The 17,033-nt window shown below is 43.6% G+C and overlaps 1 protein-coding gene across 2 annotated transcripts in view; it reads right to left on the bottom strand.

The window, feature by feature from the left end:
• Nucleotides 1-223: 223 nt before the first annotated feature.
• The window catches only part of UNC5B (unc-5 netrin receptor B), a 202,090-nt gene continuing 185,280 nt past the window's right edge, over nt 224-17,033 (bottom strand). For both annotated transcript variants that reach the window (XM_020783182.3, XM_020783183.3), the window contains 8 exons: nt 15,546-15,938; nt 14,520-14,607; nt 13,163-13,331; nt 11,558-11,791; nt 6,127-6,276; nt 4,354-4,518; nt 3,051-3,229; nt 224-1,644 (listed from right to left, as the gene is read on the bottom strand). In XM_020783182.3, coding sequence (XP_020638841.3) covers nt 1,479-1,644; nt 3,051-3,229; nt 4,354-4,518; nt 6,127-6,276; nt 11,558-11,791; nt 13,163-13,331; nt 14,520-14,607; nt 15,546-15,938 — 1,544 coding nt within the window. In that variant the 3' untranslated portion in view covers nt 224-1,478. The remainder of the gene's footprint in view (nt 1,645-3,050; nt 3,230-4,353; nt 4,519-6,126; nt 6,277-11,557; nt 11,792-13,162; nt 13,332-14,519; nt 14,608-15,545; nt 15,939-17,033) is intronic.

Genomic DNA, 17,033 nt, shown 5'->3' with positions numbered 1-17,033 from the left:
CCCTTATCCCTCTTTTCAGGACACATTCATGAGCCAAAGCTTCATCACCAATACAAAGAAGTGAGAGTTTCTCTCCCCAACCCTGCATCAGAATTTGTTCTTGGTATATTCCAATATTCTGGGTAATCTTTACTGAGGCTACTTTGGTTCTGGCTTGGCCCTTCTATAGTAGTACAAAGTTTATCTGCTGAACCGTTTCTGAAAAGATAGCATGGTGGGCTTGGGAAAAGACAAGGAAGCGATGCAAAGCAAGAGGGAGTCGAGGCAGATATGAGATGAGAGACCACAGCAGAAAATAACAATGGGTCTCTGGGTCAAAGATAGCTCGGCATTGCACTGGCATTTGCAGATGGTCAAGAACAAATAAAAAATGCACCTGTGCTCTTTCAACAGAGCTTTCAGAGTTACTCCTCCAGGCACAATAACATACATGTCTCCTCAGCAGTAAGCCCCAGTGAATTCCAGGTGAGTGGGTACAGACTGGCACCCGAGCCTCCTTTTCAGTAACAGGATGTGAATGGGTTTAGCCTTATGCCCCCAGCTTTATCAATCATTCTGTTAAAGAGTCCAGGAAAACATGTGCAAACACAATGTGAAAAAAAGGACTGAGTGTGTCCTTTAACACCTGCATGAGGCTTAGGTCATGATCACCAATCCAACCACTAGTAACACATAAAATGACCTTAAACTTCCATTAAAACTCTCTCTCTCTGTCTCAATCTCTCTCTCTCTCAATTCCCGAGTGCCATGATCCTCTTGCTCTCACATACATAAAAGATTCTTAATTTTTTTGCTTTAAAAAAGGAGGCATCCAAAGATCTGGATGATAAATTACTTGCGTTTCCTAAGAAACTGTTTTCCTTTTTTCCCCTTTTCCTGGTGTGTGTGTGTGTGTGTGTGTGTGTGTGTGTAAAAGATAAGCTTTTGACAGGAATAAGCAGTCTTTTCTAGAACGTACTTGACTGTCCAAAAAAAAAGGCAGTAAAAAGAAGAAATAAGACAGAACAAGGCAAAGAATAAGGAAAGGAAAGGAAAATAATCAAAAGGAAAGACAAAAACTCAACCCAGACTCTAGCAGCCCTCCCGATTGGCAAGACGCAACGGAAATGGAGGAGGTCTCTTCTGCCAAGGGCTGCGATCCTGGTTACCAACAATGCATTGCTTGTGTGTGCCTCAATCCAAAGGCTGCGAGGAGGAGGAAAGAGGGTTTTTTCTTTTTCTTTTAACACTTGGATTGCTTGTAAACCAGGCAATGTGGACCTCTAAGGCTGACTGTGATTTGAGGAGGGAGGAGTGTGAGAAGAAGAAACCCAAGTTGCTCCCTTCAGAACTGAAGTCAGGTTGCGCTTCTTCTTCACAACCATTTTACAGATCCATCCCAAAAGGGCAGTTCCTTCCTTTTTCTCTACCTCTCTGAGCTCTGTCCTCCACTTGGGCCACTGCCGGAAGAAGTCGGCAGCATGTGGAGAGCTGTAAGATCAGCAGTCCCCCTCCGTTGCCATGACGACCAGCATCTCACTCTTGCCCATCTCTTCCAAGGCACTGGCCAGTGTATTAAGATCTCCATCATCTTGGTGCTGGGCTTCCCATAAGTCCAGGATCACCCCTGTTGGGCTGGCTTTGGTGGCAAAGAAATTCAGATACCTGTACAGGAAACGAAAGAGGAGTGGGGGTGGGGGCGGAGAAAGAGGAATGGAGAAACTGTTCGTTACAGGCAAACTCTTTCATTTCCTCTTTAGTAGTGTTCTCCTAAAGGTTTCAAATAGTTTCAGCATTATCTTGGGTTTGCTTTGTTTAGTACTGTAAACCGCCCATAGCTGGGCTTCCGCACTAATGGGGAGTGGTATACAAATTATAGTAATAAATAAATTCTCCCATCAGATTTCCCTGACTAGGCCGAGGTGTCTGGAAGGGGAGCAATGACAAAACACCCCAACTCCATCCTAGCCTGTAGAAAAGAGCAACCATGGATGCCTCCTAAACTGTTCTCAGTTCCATGGGATTGACTCTCAGGAAGTGTGCAAATTGGGAGTATTGCACACCCAGAAGCTTCCAGGCAGACCCAGGAAGGGGGTTCGGTTGCGGAGCTGCCACCAGGCAGAGCGGCCTACGCCAACTTAGGTGGACCTACCTATAGGTATAGAACAGCAACTTAATTCTGTCACTCCTTGTGGCAGATGCAAGGGATTAAACCTTGCCCAAAGCGGCCTGCTGGACACCTTCTTTTCAACTGGAGCTTACAGGAGCTCCAACATGGGAGCCTGTGATAGGAGTTTACAGGCTCCCATGTTGGAAAGTTCTTCAAATCCTTCAGTGAAGTGAAAGAGCTCTTGAAAGGTTACTTATGCCTTTCCAGCATATCCAGTCTAGCAGGACCTGGTCTTACTAACACAACTCAAGAGGGGCACACCTCTGTCTCGCCAAAGGAAGCTTTGTTTGTTGAAACAAAAGGCAGAATCAGCCTGGATTGGGAGGGGAATCTGTTGACCCCTCCATATGTACATACTAGGTGGGGAACAAACTCTGCTGGGTTTTGAAATTATTGCTGAAATTATCCATTCCACCCCTCTGGAGAGCCAATGCAGGACAAAGAGCACCTCTCCTTGGAAATCTGCACATGGGTGAAAGTAGCTGTATATGGTTGGCATGCATGCCTCTCAACAATGCAGATGGCTAGAAATGAATGGAGTTGAAAAATATGCACAGGCATGTTTCCGTGCAAAAATATTAGGAAAAGCCTGTAACTAAATACATATATATTGAACAAATGTCTACATAGATAGTGGGGGAAACCCACAAAAGAGTTTCAGGACAGGAATGGAGAAACACAAGATGCGTGGGGCAGATTTTTTTTTTATGTTTGCAGTGCAGGATTCCTTAGGAACCTGAGTCCAAGCGGGTGCATCCTCTCACCCCACCTGGACCTTCCCAAAGGAGAGGCTGGTGGAGCAATAGGTGGGTGCCTACTGGAAGGAAGTGACTCTCTCTCTCTAAACTGGTGTGTTTCACACACATGATGGTTGAGAGCAGAGCAATAAAACAAAACCCACCGATCCATGGAAAGCTTCTGAGCTAGGAGCCGCCAGTCATTTCCTCTGGAATTGGGGGCATCAAGGCTGTTGCAGATTTTCTGCCGTATGGACAGAGGGATCTTAAAGGCGTACGGCCCCAGCTGAGTTGTGAGGGCACTACCAGGGTGGGAATTCAAGGCATCAAAGGAGTTGGAGTTCTAGAAAACAAAAGGCATGGATACACATGGATGAGGTGGCTGCTTTTCAATGACAGGCCTGGGAATCTACCAGCATGTTTTTGCACTCATTCGAGGACACTCCGTCTGATATGTGTTCCAAGATAGTTATTTCAACCAGATTGCACAGCTTGCTTTCACACTTAGAGGACTAAGATAAACAACACAGTTTTCTAGTGGCAGTCTGTTTCCCCTCTGCATTTGCTCTTGGGCTGCCACATACGATCCTTAAAAAGACTTTCTAGTTTAGTCCTCTTTGCAAGGCAAATAGGCATCTGATGTCTGGTAAAAATGTTCATTTGCAGTACAAATCCCTTCTGTGCACCTTTTGTTCCCCTTGACCGATGCTCACCTATCTGATAAATACCATGGGAGGGCTTGAATTTTAAGTTCAGCTTCAATTTTCCAGAAGCAACTGGGATGCAAAGGGTAAATTGTAATGACTTAAAAATAAAATAGTGGTTTTCATAAGGATAACAGGAGAAAACAGCCTTCAGACATCCCTAAGAATAGCTGGGGAAACAGCCTCCAGAATTAGTCTGCCGGATGAAGCATCCAGAGGATGGGTTTGGGTTAATTGATTTGGATTATGCCCAAAGGCACTTTGCCATTTAGAAAATGTAAGTCTATACTCAGAATAATTTACGGAATATATGCAATTTAAGTTGCTTATTTCTCATGCCTTTCTTTAATGAAATATAGAGAGCCTGGAGAAGTTGTATTTTTCAACCATAACTCCCAGAACCCTCCAGTGGCATGGGTTGAACCTACAGAAACCAAAGCAGAGTGCTTGTGGATGGAGGACACGCCAGTGTAGCTTCTCCTCTCCATTTACGACTGGAGACCTTTCTCTTGTGTGTCAAATGGCAATGGCCTTGGAGCCTTGCTGCTGGCCCTTGCCTCAGACACCCACCCAGCAGCAATGGCCTGTCTCCTTAACAAAAATCTCTGTACACTGACAGCCCACAACACATCATGGTGTCAGGAGTTGGGGTGGAAAGCCTGGAGCCTGGGTCTTGTTCTCAGTAATCATGCGATGCCCCACTGATGCACGAAGGGGCCAGTTTTTGTTGCCTTCTACCACTTCTGTGCCCGCCTTTGCTCACCTCTCCAAGCGTAATGTGTAGCTGAAATATCTGCCCTTCGCCTTCTACCTGCCGAACACAGATCTTGCAGGTGAGTTCTGTGGAAGCCAGGCTGTATCTCTCAAGAGTGAAGGTGCAGTGCAGCGCCCGCTGGCTGCCACTCCAGATGTGATAGAAAGGAATCTCCTGAAAGGGACACCAAAAAGGGAAAAAAAAAGAGTCAGCACTCTGGGATGACCATCACACTAGAAAATGTGGCTCATTTTAGGACGTGGCAACAGAACAAGCTTCCATGAAATCCAACCTTCCATGATGAACACAGAATCCAGCCATCTACGTGGGAGCTTGGAAATGTTACTTTTCATAAACTACAAATCTGACAATCCCTAGCCTGGTTAGGAGATTCCGGGACTTGTCACAGAAAAAAATAATCCAAGCTCTGAGCTGCTATGGCTTAGCAGGTGGCCAACAAACCACCTGTTTCTGTGGGGGTTTATGAATGTCCTAAAGGGCCACATTACACTGATGGTGGGTATGCTGGAAGTTACAGCCCTCAGACCTTACTTGTGGGCTTCCCTGGGTACATCGGGTATGGGCAGTTTTGAATTGGTGCAGGAATAGATAAGCCACTGGTGCAATCCAGCAGCACAATTTTCTGGGAATTTAAATGAATGGACATAGTTTTATGCAATGCATCTGGTTGAGAGCTAACGTTTTCCATGCTGAGCACTGTGATTTATGTGCAGGCATATACATATGGTTTATCATTTAGCATTATTTATTCTCCAAAATATAAACAGTAACATATTATCATAGTATATAAAAATACACATTGTGAGACTGTTACCTTCACATATTCACCACATTTTTTCTGGCAAACTGATGGTATTTTGGAGAGTTAAAATTAGGCATAAAGGCTTTTCAGTATACTCTTGTAGATACTATCCATTATCAATCTTTATAGAGATGTCAATCATGTGACCCAACACTTACTATGAGACAGAGATGTGGGAGAGAATGAAGCAGTCACTTACTTCTACTAAAATGCTTGAAAGGTACCCTACTGGGAAGTCAGCAACATGACCTTTCTGAATCCACAAACAGGGTTAGCCCTATCACTAGGCAACATGAGGCAGGGGCCTCAGGCAATAGACTTGGGATGTTGTAAAAGAGCAAGAACCTATTAGTTATTTTGGGCAGAATCCTATTTGTTTTTCATATTGTATGAGCAATGGTACAAGGTACACTCTGCACACAGCTGTTCTTTCCCTCACATTTGTGCAAGGAGTCCACACAATCCTGTACACAGACAGAAACTCTTCTGCTCTGAATGGTGCGATGTCCGTTTCATGCAACTACAAGCTGGAAATTGTGCAGAATGCTACGCCTGCAAAGATCCTAAAAAATACAAGGTAAAGATGTCCCTGTCTGTCTGTACAGTCATATCCACATATCTGTGGGATCGGTATCCATGGTTTCACTTACCCACAATCTCAAAATATTAAAAATATTAAAAGAAAAATCCCAGAAATACATATTTCCATGGTGTAGCTATCAGAAATGGCCACTTGAGGGAACCAGGGGCCATGCTATGTATAGTGTCCACTATTACCCACAGGGTGTGTGTGTGTGCTTGGAAACAATCCCATGGAGATATGGAGGTCCTACTGTATTCTGCTTGAATGCATGTGTTTTGATGACAATCAAAATATTTTAAAAGACAAAAGAGATGAACTGTTGGGCCTCCGTTCTTAGTCCTACAGGCCAACCTCCCTCCACAGTCTAGACAATCACCTGGTATTTGGCCAGAAGCTTGCTCCTCCAAAGGGAATGAGGGATATCATGCACAGATAGCCGCAAGTTGTGATAACTGTCTTTAAAGAGAAGAGGCTTTGGTTCTTCCAACAGATAGCCTCCAAGGGTCCTTTCTAATTCAAGCACCTCCTGCAAGTCAAGAAGAAGAAAGAACCACCATCAGATGAAAGAACAAATACTAGTCATTTATCTGGAAAGCAAACCCAGTAGAGGGATAGAAACCATTAGAGAAGTAACTATGTTTTGTATGTTGGCCTAATATCATCTACAGAGTTATGCAGATTATATCAGTCTTCCCCAACCTTGTCCCTCCAGCTGTACTGGACTGGAAGCATTATCATCCCCGATCACCATGGCTGCACTAAGTTCTCTCTCTTGTTCTCTCTCTCTCTCTCTCTGCATTTTCTAGGCAGTTTGTCTGCTTGTTGTCTGAGTGTAAAACACACATAATACAGCATTTCCCACCATGAAAACTTATACCCCCATATAATATCACAAGTATTTACATATATTGGTATCTGCATGTTCCATCCAAATTAATGCCTTGTTTTACCTGCAATTTCAGGGATGAAGGGATGCATTTCCTCTTTTTCAAAGGTAAATGGTCCCCCTATCTCACAATGGCATTTTGGAAAACTTCCGTTTCACCCCACTATGCTGCCTGGATAGCTCAGAGGTTTAGGCATCTGGCTGTGGAGCCAAAGTTTGGGAGTTCCATTCCCCACTGAGCTTCCTGAGAGTAGAGCCAGCCTGTGTGGCCTTGGGCAAGCTACTTAGTCTTAGGGCACCCCTAGAAGAAGGGAATGATAAACCACTTCTCTACCTGGAAAGTGTCACCGTAAGTCATAACTGACTTGACAGCACATGATTTTTTATGATGCCAAAGATGCTAACAAGGTGCAAAGCAGCCATACAAAGTTTCCGATATATTGTTAAGTCGTATCTTACATTAAAACCAGAAGGCATAATTTTGGGGGTCTTTCTGTAACAATTTTAGCGTGTAAAAACAGTGACATCAGTTGTGACATCAAGGTTAAACACACATACAATGCATCAAAACCCAGAACACCAGCTTGGTGTTGATTGCTGGAAATAATCACTCTTGTAGGCTAAGGGTAATTGGAGATTTATACTTCATTAAGAATGATGGGTTGCTTTCATTAGCCATGTTAACTAGTGCTAATATTATTGATAGGCTTTGGAAATAACTTGACAATAGATATTTTCAGATCACAAGCAACTGAGAAGTTTCTGGTGGATCTTTAATCACATCTGAAATTTCATTATGAGACAGGCTGATCTTGGAGAAACAATGGGAAAGGCCACAGCAAGCTCACACCACTTGCGATGTGCCCTCAGGGCCTGGCTCAGCTGTATTCACATCCAGACCTGGTTTCTGTGTGTGTGGGAAGAGGGCTGTTATCCCAGGGTCCCCAAGAGAGTTGCTGGAGGTGGAGGCCAAAGGTGAGGATAAAACCTGGAATCCTCAAATGAACAAAGAGTCCAGGCCAATCCAGAGGCTTCATACTGACCACCAATTACACAGAGTGGTAATTTCACAGCCTGAAGCAGTGGGGGCAGCAGACCCCTTCTGGGTATCAGTCTGAGATTTACAGAAGCTATCCCAGGTGCTAATTCTATTTTATTTATTAAAAATATTTTTACCCCACCTTTCTCCCAAAAAAAGGACCCAATGTGGTATAGATAATTAAAAAGAAAATATTAAAAATGAATATAAGGAAATGATTCAATTTTTAAAGAAGACTGTATAACATTATATAAAAATATTACGTAAAAGCATAAGTCAGAACAGCCGTAAAAGCAACAAAACATAAGCCGTCCTGTTTTAAAACCTCTCCTAGACAGTCATTCACTAAGGAAAAGCCTGTCTAAATAGAAAGGTCTTCACCTACTTGTAAAGGACAGCTAAGATGGGGTCAGCCTGGTCTCCCGTGGGAGGGAGTTCCGGAGTCTGGGAGCAGCAGCAGAGAAGGCCCTTTCCTGTGTCCTCACCAAACACACCTGTGAGAGTGGTGGGATTGAAAGAAAGACCTCCCCTGATTTTTGGGAAAGCATTCAGCATCCTATATGGCTTCTGTAAATCTCAGACTGAAATCAAGAGGCAATTTACTGCCCCATTAAGTCAGAGTCACCAGCCTTGAACGGAAATCAAGGGTGTATAATCTCAGGGGTCAACGTCTCATTTCTGGACAAAACTGTGGGTTGCCTCAGACCCAGAAACAGCCATTTCATTTAAGCAAATAAACAAACATGTAAGAGGTTTTCAGAGAGATGTGTCTGGTTTCTGTTTTGGAGGTTTTATTGAGCTGGGACCTTGAGGGATCTTCCCCATGCCCCTCAGCTGAAAACTGCCACTCCTTCAGGTCTTCTGAGATAGGGCTTTTCTGTCAAAAAAATGGAGCAGGGGGAGGAGATGCATAGGAGAAGCTCCGAATTTGCCACAAAAAGGGCCCCTGGGGGACTGTGTGCGGCCCATGGGGTTTGTTGTCCACCCCTGATCTAGTATCTCATCCAGAACGCCCTGCAGTTACAGAGATGTGCGTTCAGATTTTCTTACAACCCAGTATTCCAAAATGGTCAGTTTTCTGTTCCAGAGTTGCAAAGATACTGTTTTAAAGTCAGAAAATGTTTGCAGAGCAACAGGAGGAAGACGCAAGTACATACAGTATTTGGGCTGGCAATGATGAGTGAGAAGAACAGAAGTAGTCTTTGCCATGGCAACAACTGTGGGAAATAGCCCTTCTGCGGCCATCTTCAGCACAGTGCACAGAACACAGTCATTGCAACACCCTTCCTGTCTCCTCCTGGGAGCTTCATGGAAAATGACATTGCTGGTCTCTGAGGAGTTGGTTCAAGGAACTTATTATTGAAGCTAAACTCTGGGTCAGTTTTCAAGACATTGCATCAGGTTGTTTTACTCCCCAGAGAGATGCCTTCTCAAGTCACATCATATCCTCCTTTGATTGCTAGCCTGACCTCTCTGGGCCAGAAAAGCTGGACATCATCAGGATCAGGGAATCAGAAATGGAGGACTTGAGCAACCAACTTCCAAGCACAAAGTTTTTAACCACCACCACCCCTTGCCAACACATGGCAATTAAACTGGCAACGTCCTAGTGTAAAACGTAGAAGGAAAGGCTTTCTATCAGCTGAAGATACATACCAAGAGATGCAGATTACAAGAACCAACATACAGAGACAGTGTATTCTTTTTTTTCCTGGTGGCACTGTGTGAATGAGCCACTGTTTTTTCAATACCAAAGAAGTGAACTTTTGCATCTCCCCAAGTGCAATGCTTTTCAATGGGGAGTGTTCATTATAATCATCTGGAAGCCGTGGCATCCCAAGCTTGCCTGAGGCAGGGGGCAGAGTGGCTGCCAACACTGCCCTCCTCCATGGCTACTCCACCCCCACCCTGCAATCTCAGTCTGAGAGCAAGACAGAGGGCAGACAAACTCTGTGGAGAAGTAACGCTGGCTGCATAAAGGGTCCGGCACTGTTTTCCACCGAGCTGACTGGACCCGAAAGCTTGGGGGTAGGCATCCTTCTAGCTAAGGTGCTGTATAAGTGACTGCCTCTGGAAAGCTGGTCTAATGACTCTTGGTTGAATGTCTGGACTGTTTACAAAATGCTGTCTTTTAAGCGGTATGAGGTATAGCTCAGCTGGTTACAGCACCTGGCTGTGGAGCCAAGATCCATCAATCTGAATCCTTGCTATACTTCACAGAAGAGGGACCCACCTGAGATCACCTGAATTGCATGAGGCTGATGGTCTGCCCTGCCCCTCCTGCTGTTTTGCATAAGCAACAGGGTCACAGACCACCACCAGGAGGAGGGGCTGGTAAATCACTTCTGAGTACCGAGAAATCCCTAGCAACAGCCATTTTAAATATGGACAATCTTGACCTCTGGGCACTAGTTAACCCCTACATTAGAAAATTGACCTGATAGCAGAAAAGGATTGCGTGTCATGAACACAATTCACATGCAGAAGCATTACTCTATATTATTCTCACTAAACAAGGAGCCTGACCTTAGATTTACCAATGGACAAAAGATAATGTGGTGGTTCTTCAGTGTTGAAATTTCAGGCTTTCCATGTGTTGATTGATGCAGCACATTGGATTTATCATGCAGTGCATCAGCCGTGCCAGCTACCCAGGCAGTGATCAACAAAAGACAATCTCAAGGCAAAAATTTGGCTTTGGTTATAGAACAGCCCCTCACCTAACTCGCAGTAACCAAATAGTTTAAGTCACTTAAAATGAACTAGGCTGGGGATGAGATTATACACAAAAGGCTCAACTTAAAACTGAGTGGAGCAGCTAATTGGTTCCTCTTGCAGTCAGCATTGGGATTGCCAAGAAAAAGTCTGCCATAGTTAGGGAATTTTCTTAATTGGTAGTGAACTCTATATACTTGGCTCAATTAGGTAGGACTCTGTAGCTTAATGTGGCCTTGCTTCCCCCTCTGGGTATTGCTAAAACAGCTACACCGTTCAAGAGACCAAAATATTTTATAATTATTATTTTATTGAAAAAATATAGATTTATAGAATAAAATCAATTTGATGCAAAAGCAAAGCATATTACCATGTCCAAGGCTTGTTACAAAATAGAAATGAAGCAATAATTCCCTTTAAATACAACAATTCTAAAAATCCCTAAAAATCTCTAAAAGCTTTCCTAGGGTAAGCAAAAGGCAAAAGAACCCCTTCCTTTCTTCCTAGTCTCCCTATATATAATTAAGAAAATTCCCTAACTATGGCAGATGTTTTTCTTGGCAATATATATGACAAATTTTCCCCACATGAAAGGTTTAACAATCTAGGAATAACTGGAAAGCTCAGTGGTTTAGGTATCTGGATGCAGAGCCAGAGGTTGGAAATCCGATTTCCCCCGCTTTTCCTTCATAGGGACTAGACCCAATGATCTATAACAGTGGTCCCCAATGTTTTTGGGGCCGTGGACTGGTTTGGAGGAGTGAGCTCCATGCGTGGGGGGGGGCGAGGTCACCTCCGCGCTCGCATGGAGGGCATGTCATGCCTGCGGGGGGCATGACACACCCACCGCAAGCAGGACATACCCACCGTGAGTGGGGCACCCCCCACGCGAGCATGACATGCCTTCAGCACAAGTGTGACACGCCCACCGTGCGTACGTGCAGGGGGTGGAGATCCGTATCCGCAGCCCAGTTCTGGCAAGCCCATGGACCGGCACTGGGCTGCGGACTGCGGGTTGATGACCCCTGACCTATAGGATCCTTTCCAGCTCTGCAGTTCTAAGATGATGATGATGGTTTTTTTTTTTAAATCAAGGAGACAGAAGATGAGGAAGGGAAAGGGAAAGAAGGAAGGCAAAGAGCCTCAGCAGCACTGAGCAACATTTACCTTCAGGGCGTCTGGTGTGTCCTCCAGGCAGTAGACTTTGAGATTGTATTCCAATGAGGTACAGAGGGTAGGGGCAAAGATAGCCAGCTGGAGTCTCTTGATGGCTAGTCGCGAGTAAGACTCTCCCACCAGGACGTAGGTTCCAAGCTGCTCCAGAAGAATGTGGCAGCACTTGGGCTCCAGCTGGCAGTAGCAGGGAGTGTTCAGCGTCTCCTCGTCCAGAGTGACCACTTCCTGGAGAGCAAGTTGGGGAGAGAGAGCAGAAACACGAAAAGTGTCTTCCTTTTTGTTAATTTTCAGATGGAATCACTTTTTAAAAAGTATCCCTCCTGCACACACAGATTAAGATTAGAGATGTACATACCATTTGCTTTAAGGAAAACTAAAAAAGGAATGCTTCACCAATTAAAGAAATGTTTTGTTTTGCTTTATATGGTCAGAACAGGAAGGTTCTGTAACCTGGATAAATTATGCATTGAAGCACATTTATTCGATATTTCTCTGATTTTCCACAATTTATTCTGCAATCAAAAGAAAGCATTTTGAAACCCAGTTTAATCAGCTTCTGTTACTCATGATGGGGGGGGGAACCTCTCAGGTAAATAAATGGAATGATCTTACAGCTTCCAGGCTTTCAAAAGGCATCCCCACCCCGTGCTTTCAAATATATTTTCAGAACTGTAATGAAAATCTAGGCAGTTGACTCTCTGCATGCTGCTACATGGTAGACCAAAGTACTGTGTTGTTTTGTTCTGGACTGAAGGGCAGCATACACACAGCCCTGGTGAAGGGGCAGTGAGGGAACTGCTGAATGGTTCCATCAGCTAAATAGAAATTTGACCCTGCAGTGCCCTCTGCTGGAAAATATTAACATTACTGCATGTTGCTGCATTATAGGCTTTTCATGGGCTATTCCAGGCCATTCTCCTTCAGAAATGTCTCCTTTCTGTCTCACTCTCACACCAGTGCACATACATACATGCACGTATCTATGACATATGTACAAAGACACCATACAAATATGTATATATTCTGAGCCCCATGATCCTAGCCTTATGCCCTAGAACAACATTTCCCAACCCTGTGTCCCCAATAGATCACAGTTTACTTGACTGTTGGTCAGGCTGACCAGGACACAAAGCAGCTGTAGTTCAACATCTGGGGAAACGATACTGGGAAAGACTATGAAATGATTAAAAAAAAACCCACCAAAACCTAGAATCCAGCACTCCAAAACTGAAGACATGCAAGAAGCATTCAGACAGATACACATAGATTCCTGCACGGAGCAAGGGGTTGCCCGCTTCCAACTCCATTATTCTATGATTCTTCCCCCCACTGCCAAATCATGCCAACTTGAACATCCAATTTTGAACAATGGAGTTCAGCAATACTGTAAATTGAGCAGATACTGTATATGTATCTGTGATACATGAACAAAGGAAATATAGGAAAATACCCATTGACTGTGTAATATCAGATAAATAATCATATGATTTAAATAAGAAACCTAATGTACTTTTTGTTTCTCCACAAACTGAAGCTCCTTACAGGTTTTATCTCACCATCATACTCATCATCACTTCCCCATTTAATTCAACTTACCTCCCAGCTTCCTTGGTGGGACTGAGTTTTCAGTTGCAACATCCAGTCTGGAGAACTGACCTCTGCGCAGTGTGGGACGGTCAGGATGACAGGACGGCACAAGAGCAACCCGGTGGGCCCACAGGTCACCAGGGGGCTCAGGATTGTCTGGGTTCCTTCTGAGGGCAAGCTGGGGAGCACAAAGACAGGAGGGCTGCCTTATCTCTGCTGGGCTGTCATAAAATGGAAGATGGCAGAGAGCAGGAACACAGACTCTGTTCTCTTGGTCTCTTAGAAAATGGATCTCTCTACATTTCTAGTCAGAAACTTTTCTGAAGGGCCATTGCTTTTTTTTAAAAAAAATATTATTATTATTACAACTCCCAGACTCCCTCAACCAACTGGGCACAGTTCTGAATAAGTAAGACCCATCCAAACATGCTGTTCTTGTAATATATAAAACAGCAAAGGTGACATTCAGATCTTTCAACCCTTACCTGATCTTTGTAAAGGAAGGCTTAACATTTATACTAGACGGAAACGCTTCTAACTCCTCCCCCTTCTCTAAGCTCATGCAACCCCAATTCCACCCCCTTTTCCGAAATAGTTCAAGATATTTCGCTATCTGAAGCAAATGCCAAACTGTTCCCCTTTTCAGCAAAAGCAAACACTTTATAGAGTGGTATTGCAGTAATTTAATGCCAGCTTTCCTTCTCACAATGCCAGCCGAAGCTGTGCCCAGTTGCATAGCTGTCTGGTCCTGCCCAAGGTTCAGATCCAGATAGCTTTGTCTAAATTACCCAGTTCTTCATCTTTATAATACAACTAATTCTCACCCCCTTTTAACTTATTCTTATTCCCCTTATCTTATCATGATACTAGATGGTTTAAGATTACTTGTGCAAGGTGTGTACGATGGAAGTCTTATACGCTGTCAGGTTGGTTCTCACTTATAGCTACTCTAGCATGTTTTCCAAGGATGTGAGCTATCTAAGGTATGGTTTTACCAGTGTCACTTGCCAGTAAGCTTCCATGGCTGAGTGGAGACTTGAAACTAGTCTTGAGTTCTAGTCCAGCACTCTATCCACTATACTACATTAGTGTAAGATGGATATAATAGTCTTATCCTTTTTGCAGAACATGTTCTTATGACTTCATGTTTCTCTGTTGTTGCACCACTGTACCCAAGGGCATTTAAACAACCTGGCTACTATTTAAACACAAACACACACACACACCTTAATGAATCAAAACTTTTGCTGGGCATGCACAATTTCATACTGTACTTCAAGTAGCTCTTTGGATTCCAGCTACTGTTTGGCATTTAGGATAATGCTAACTACAATGAGAGACACAGCACAGTATCTGTTTTACTTACAGAGTGTTTTCTGCTTTGTTGATCATTAGATACATTTCATAGAATTTCCCCTGAGGAATTGCTCCATGTGGTACCAACAGACTCACTCCTACAGGGCAGAAGAAGAGAAATATGATTACAGACTTTGCCAAAATACAAATACTTCACTCTTTAGAAGATGCAGCTCTAACCTAAGCAAGAGGAATGGATAGCCTGCAAAAGTGCCAGCACAGCATGTGGCTCTTGCAAGGCTTGGAAAAATTAACTTAATGGATGTCAGCTCCCACAATCCCCCCAGCCAGCATGGCCCACTGGGAGATTCTAGGAATTCCCCTGTTCCAAGCAAGTGATTTCTCCAAGCAGTGGGCTACTGACCAAATCTTGTAAAGCGTTCAGCCTAAGGTCAAAGACTCTCTGTTAGTAATCACGGAAAAACAATTTGTTGTTCTCTCAGAAGCTCAGTGTGCAGGAATGAAAAGAAAAACAATGAGAATGAGAGAGAGAGAGGGGGGGAGGGAGGGAGGGAGGGAGAAAATGTGGTATCAGAAACTGCAAGTGAAATGGGTTCTGGCACTATCTACCACTCCTTCACACCTGCTCATCTGCAAGTAAACTTGGTCTAAAGTATCCCACTGCTAACCAGATCAGCTCTTGGGCTTTCTCTCCTATAATCCCAAATGGTGGCTATACTCTATACCAGCCTTAGTTGCCCCGTTTACTGCATCCTTTTCTGGATGTGTCCAGAAAGAATAAGTGGTGAAGGTAAGAAAATGCTGGGCTCCAGCATAGAGGACTGACCCTTTAAGGCTCCTCAGCAAGTAGATGGACCCTGGGAGGGGAAGTCAAGATTACATAAAGTTTGGTTGGATTTTAAAATATGACTGGACCAAATAGTCTGTTTGGAGCTGTCTATGGTCCTGAAATTCCTCCTTGCCTTGGTAGATCTGGGTCAGCTTCTAAATCCATCCCTTGCAAACCTTCCTCTTGTTCTATGGGTTTATACTTGTCATTAAGATAAGACAACATTCCCTTCATGTTGATACTTACCTGTGCCAGGAATGGTGAGCCTTCCACCCAGGCAGCCGAACGTCCCAGTGGCACTGTTCCCGGGCTCCCGAGGCAGAGTCAGGAGCTGCTGAGAGCCCATGGTCTTGTTTCTTAGATTCATGAAATGGTTATCCCTGAGGTTCTCCCCTGGGAAGGTCCCTGGAGGCATAGCTCCTAGAAGGTCTGCCCCCTCATGTATCCCAGGAGAAGAGGAAGATACTGTGGAGGAGTTGTACACTTTGATCTTGAGATTCGGGAGTGGGTCAAGCAGTGGCGAGTTGGTCATTGGGATCTTGTCAGAGGAGTCCTGCAAGGCATACATGGGGCCACGATACACACCTGCATTGGCTGTGAGGTCAGGCTGCATTGACGGGTGCAGCAACTGGGGTGTGTCTGCAAAAGATAGCAGAAGAAATGCCTCACTAGGTATACAGATTTTCTGTAACAGGAATTAGACTCTGAAAACTGAGTGCATGCTAGTTCAGTTGCAATTGCCTCCATTTTATAATGAGTTGAAACGAAAGTAGCTGGGTAGAACATGAAAACTAAACATCACTGCTGCTGGTAATTACTGTTTACTGTTCTATAAACAGTTAATGTCGAGAGGTGAGATTTTAGCATGCATCTGTTATTAAGCCATATGAATGGGCTGCTGCATATTTAAACACATGTCCTCTAATGTTATGTACTTGTCAAGGTTTAATGCTAATAATGTACTAAAGCGTTTCATAGCCATTTTCAGCCCATTAGGTAACGTTCTAAAATCCCTGATTCACAACATGAGAAAAATATAATAAATATTTATGACACCTGAAAGACTGACAGATTTTTAATAGCATGAGCCTTTTCTCCACCAGATGCATGGAATATTATTTTACTGATGTAGGCTCTAATTTAAAAACTTGATGCTGTGGTAGATGCTGTTATCCTTTAAGGTACTATGAGACAGTTTTATTGTTTCTGCCATAACAGGCTAATAAAGTTATTCCTCTTGAAATAGTAAGGTAAAAGACAATTTCAAATATTCTCTGCCTTTATCTATCTGAGGATATTCTAAGTAAAGGGAAGGATTTTTGCTATCAACAGGAAATTGTCTTCATTAGGTGTAGAATTCTGCTAAAGAACACATGCAAAAGGTCTTAAAAGGCCATTCTGTCATAAGCCCCCCCCCCAAAAAAAAACCCACAGAAAGCTGACACAGAATAGAACAAATTTTAGAGAGTTAGTAAAGTCCTGGACTGTAGCACATTCAAACTGCAGGCAGAAGCTTTCTAAATGAAGAAATCCAGCACATCAGAAACTCTATGTGAATTCTGTCACTCTGCTGTACCAATTTGTTTTTTTTTCTTTTTAATGAGGAGAAAACATTTAAAAACCACACCTGCAATCCAGAGTGTTCAGAGTTCAATGTTCCATTTCCAAATTTTATATATATTGTAAAACCGCATTTCACTTTATCATTTCTACTTTATTTAGTCCTATAAATGC

This window comes from Pogona vitticeps, chromosome 3 (genome assembly GCF_051106095.1).
Source record: "Pogona vitticeps strain Pit_001003342236 chromosome 3, PviZW2.1, whole genome shotgun sequence".
In the NCBI taxonomy this organism is placed as follows: Eukaryota; Metazoa; Chordata; class Lepidosauria; order Squamata; family Agamidae; genus Pogona; species Pogona vitticeps.
This window is presented reverse-complemented; position numbering and strand designations above follow the sequence as displayed.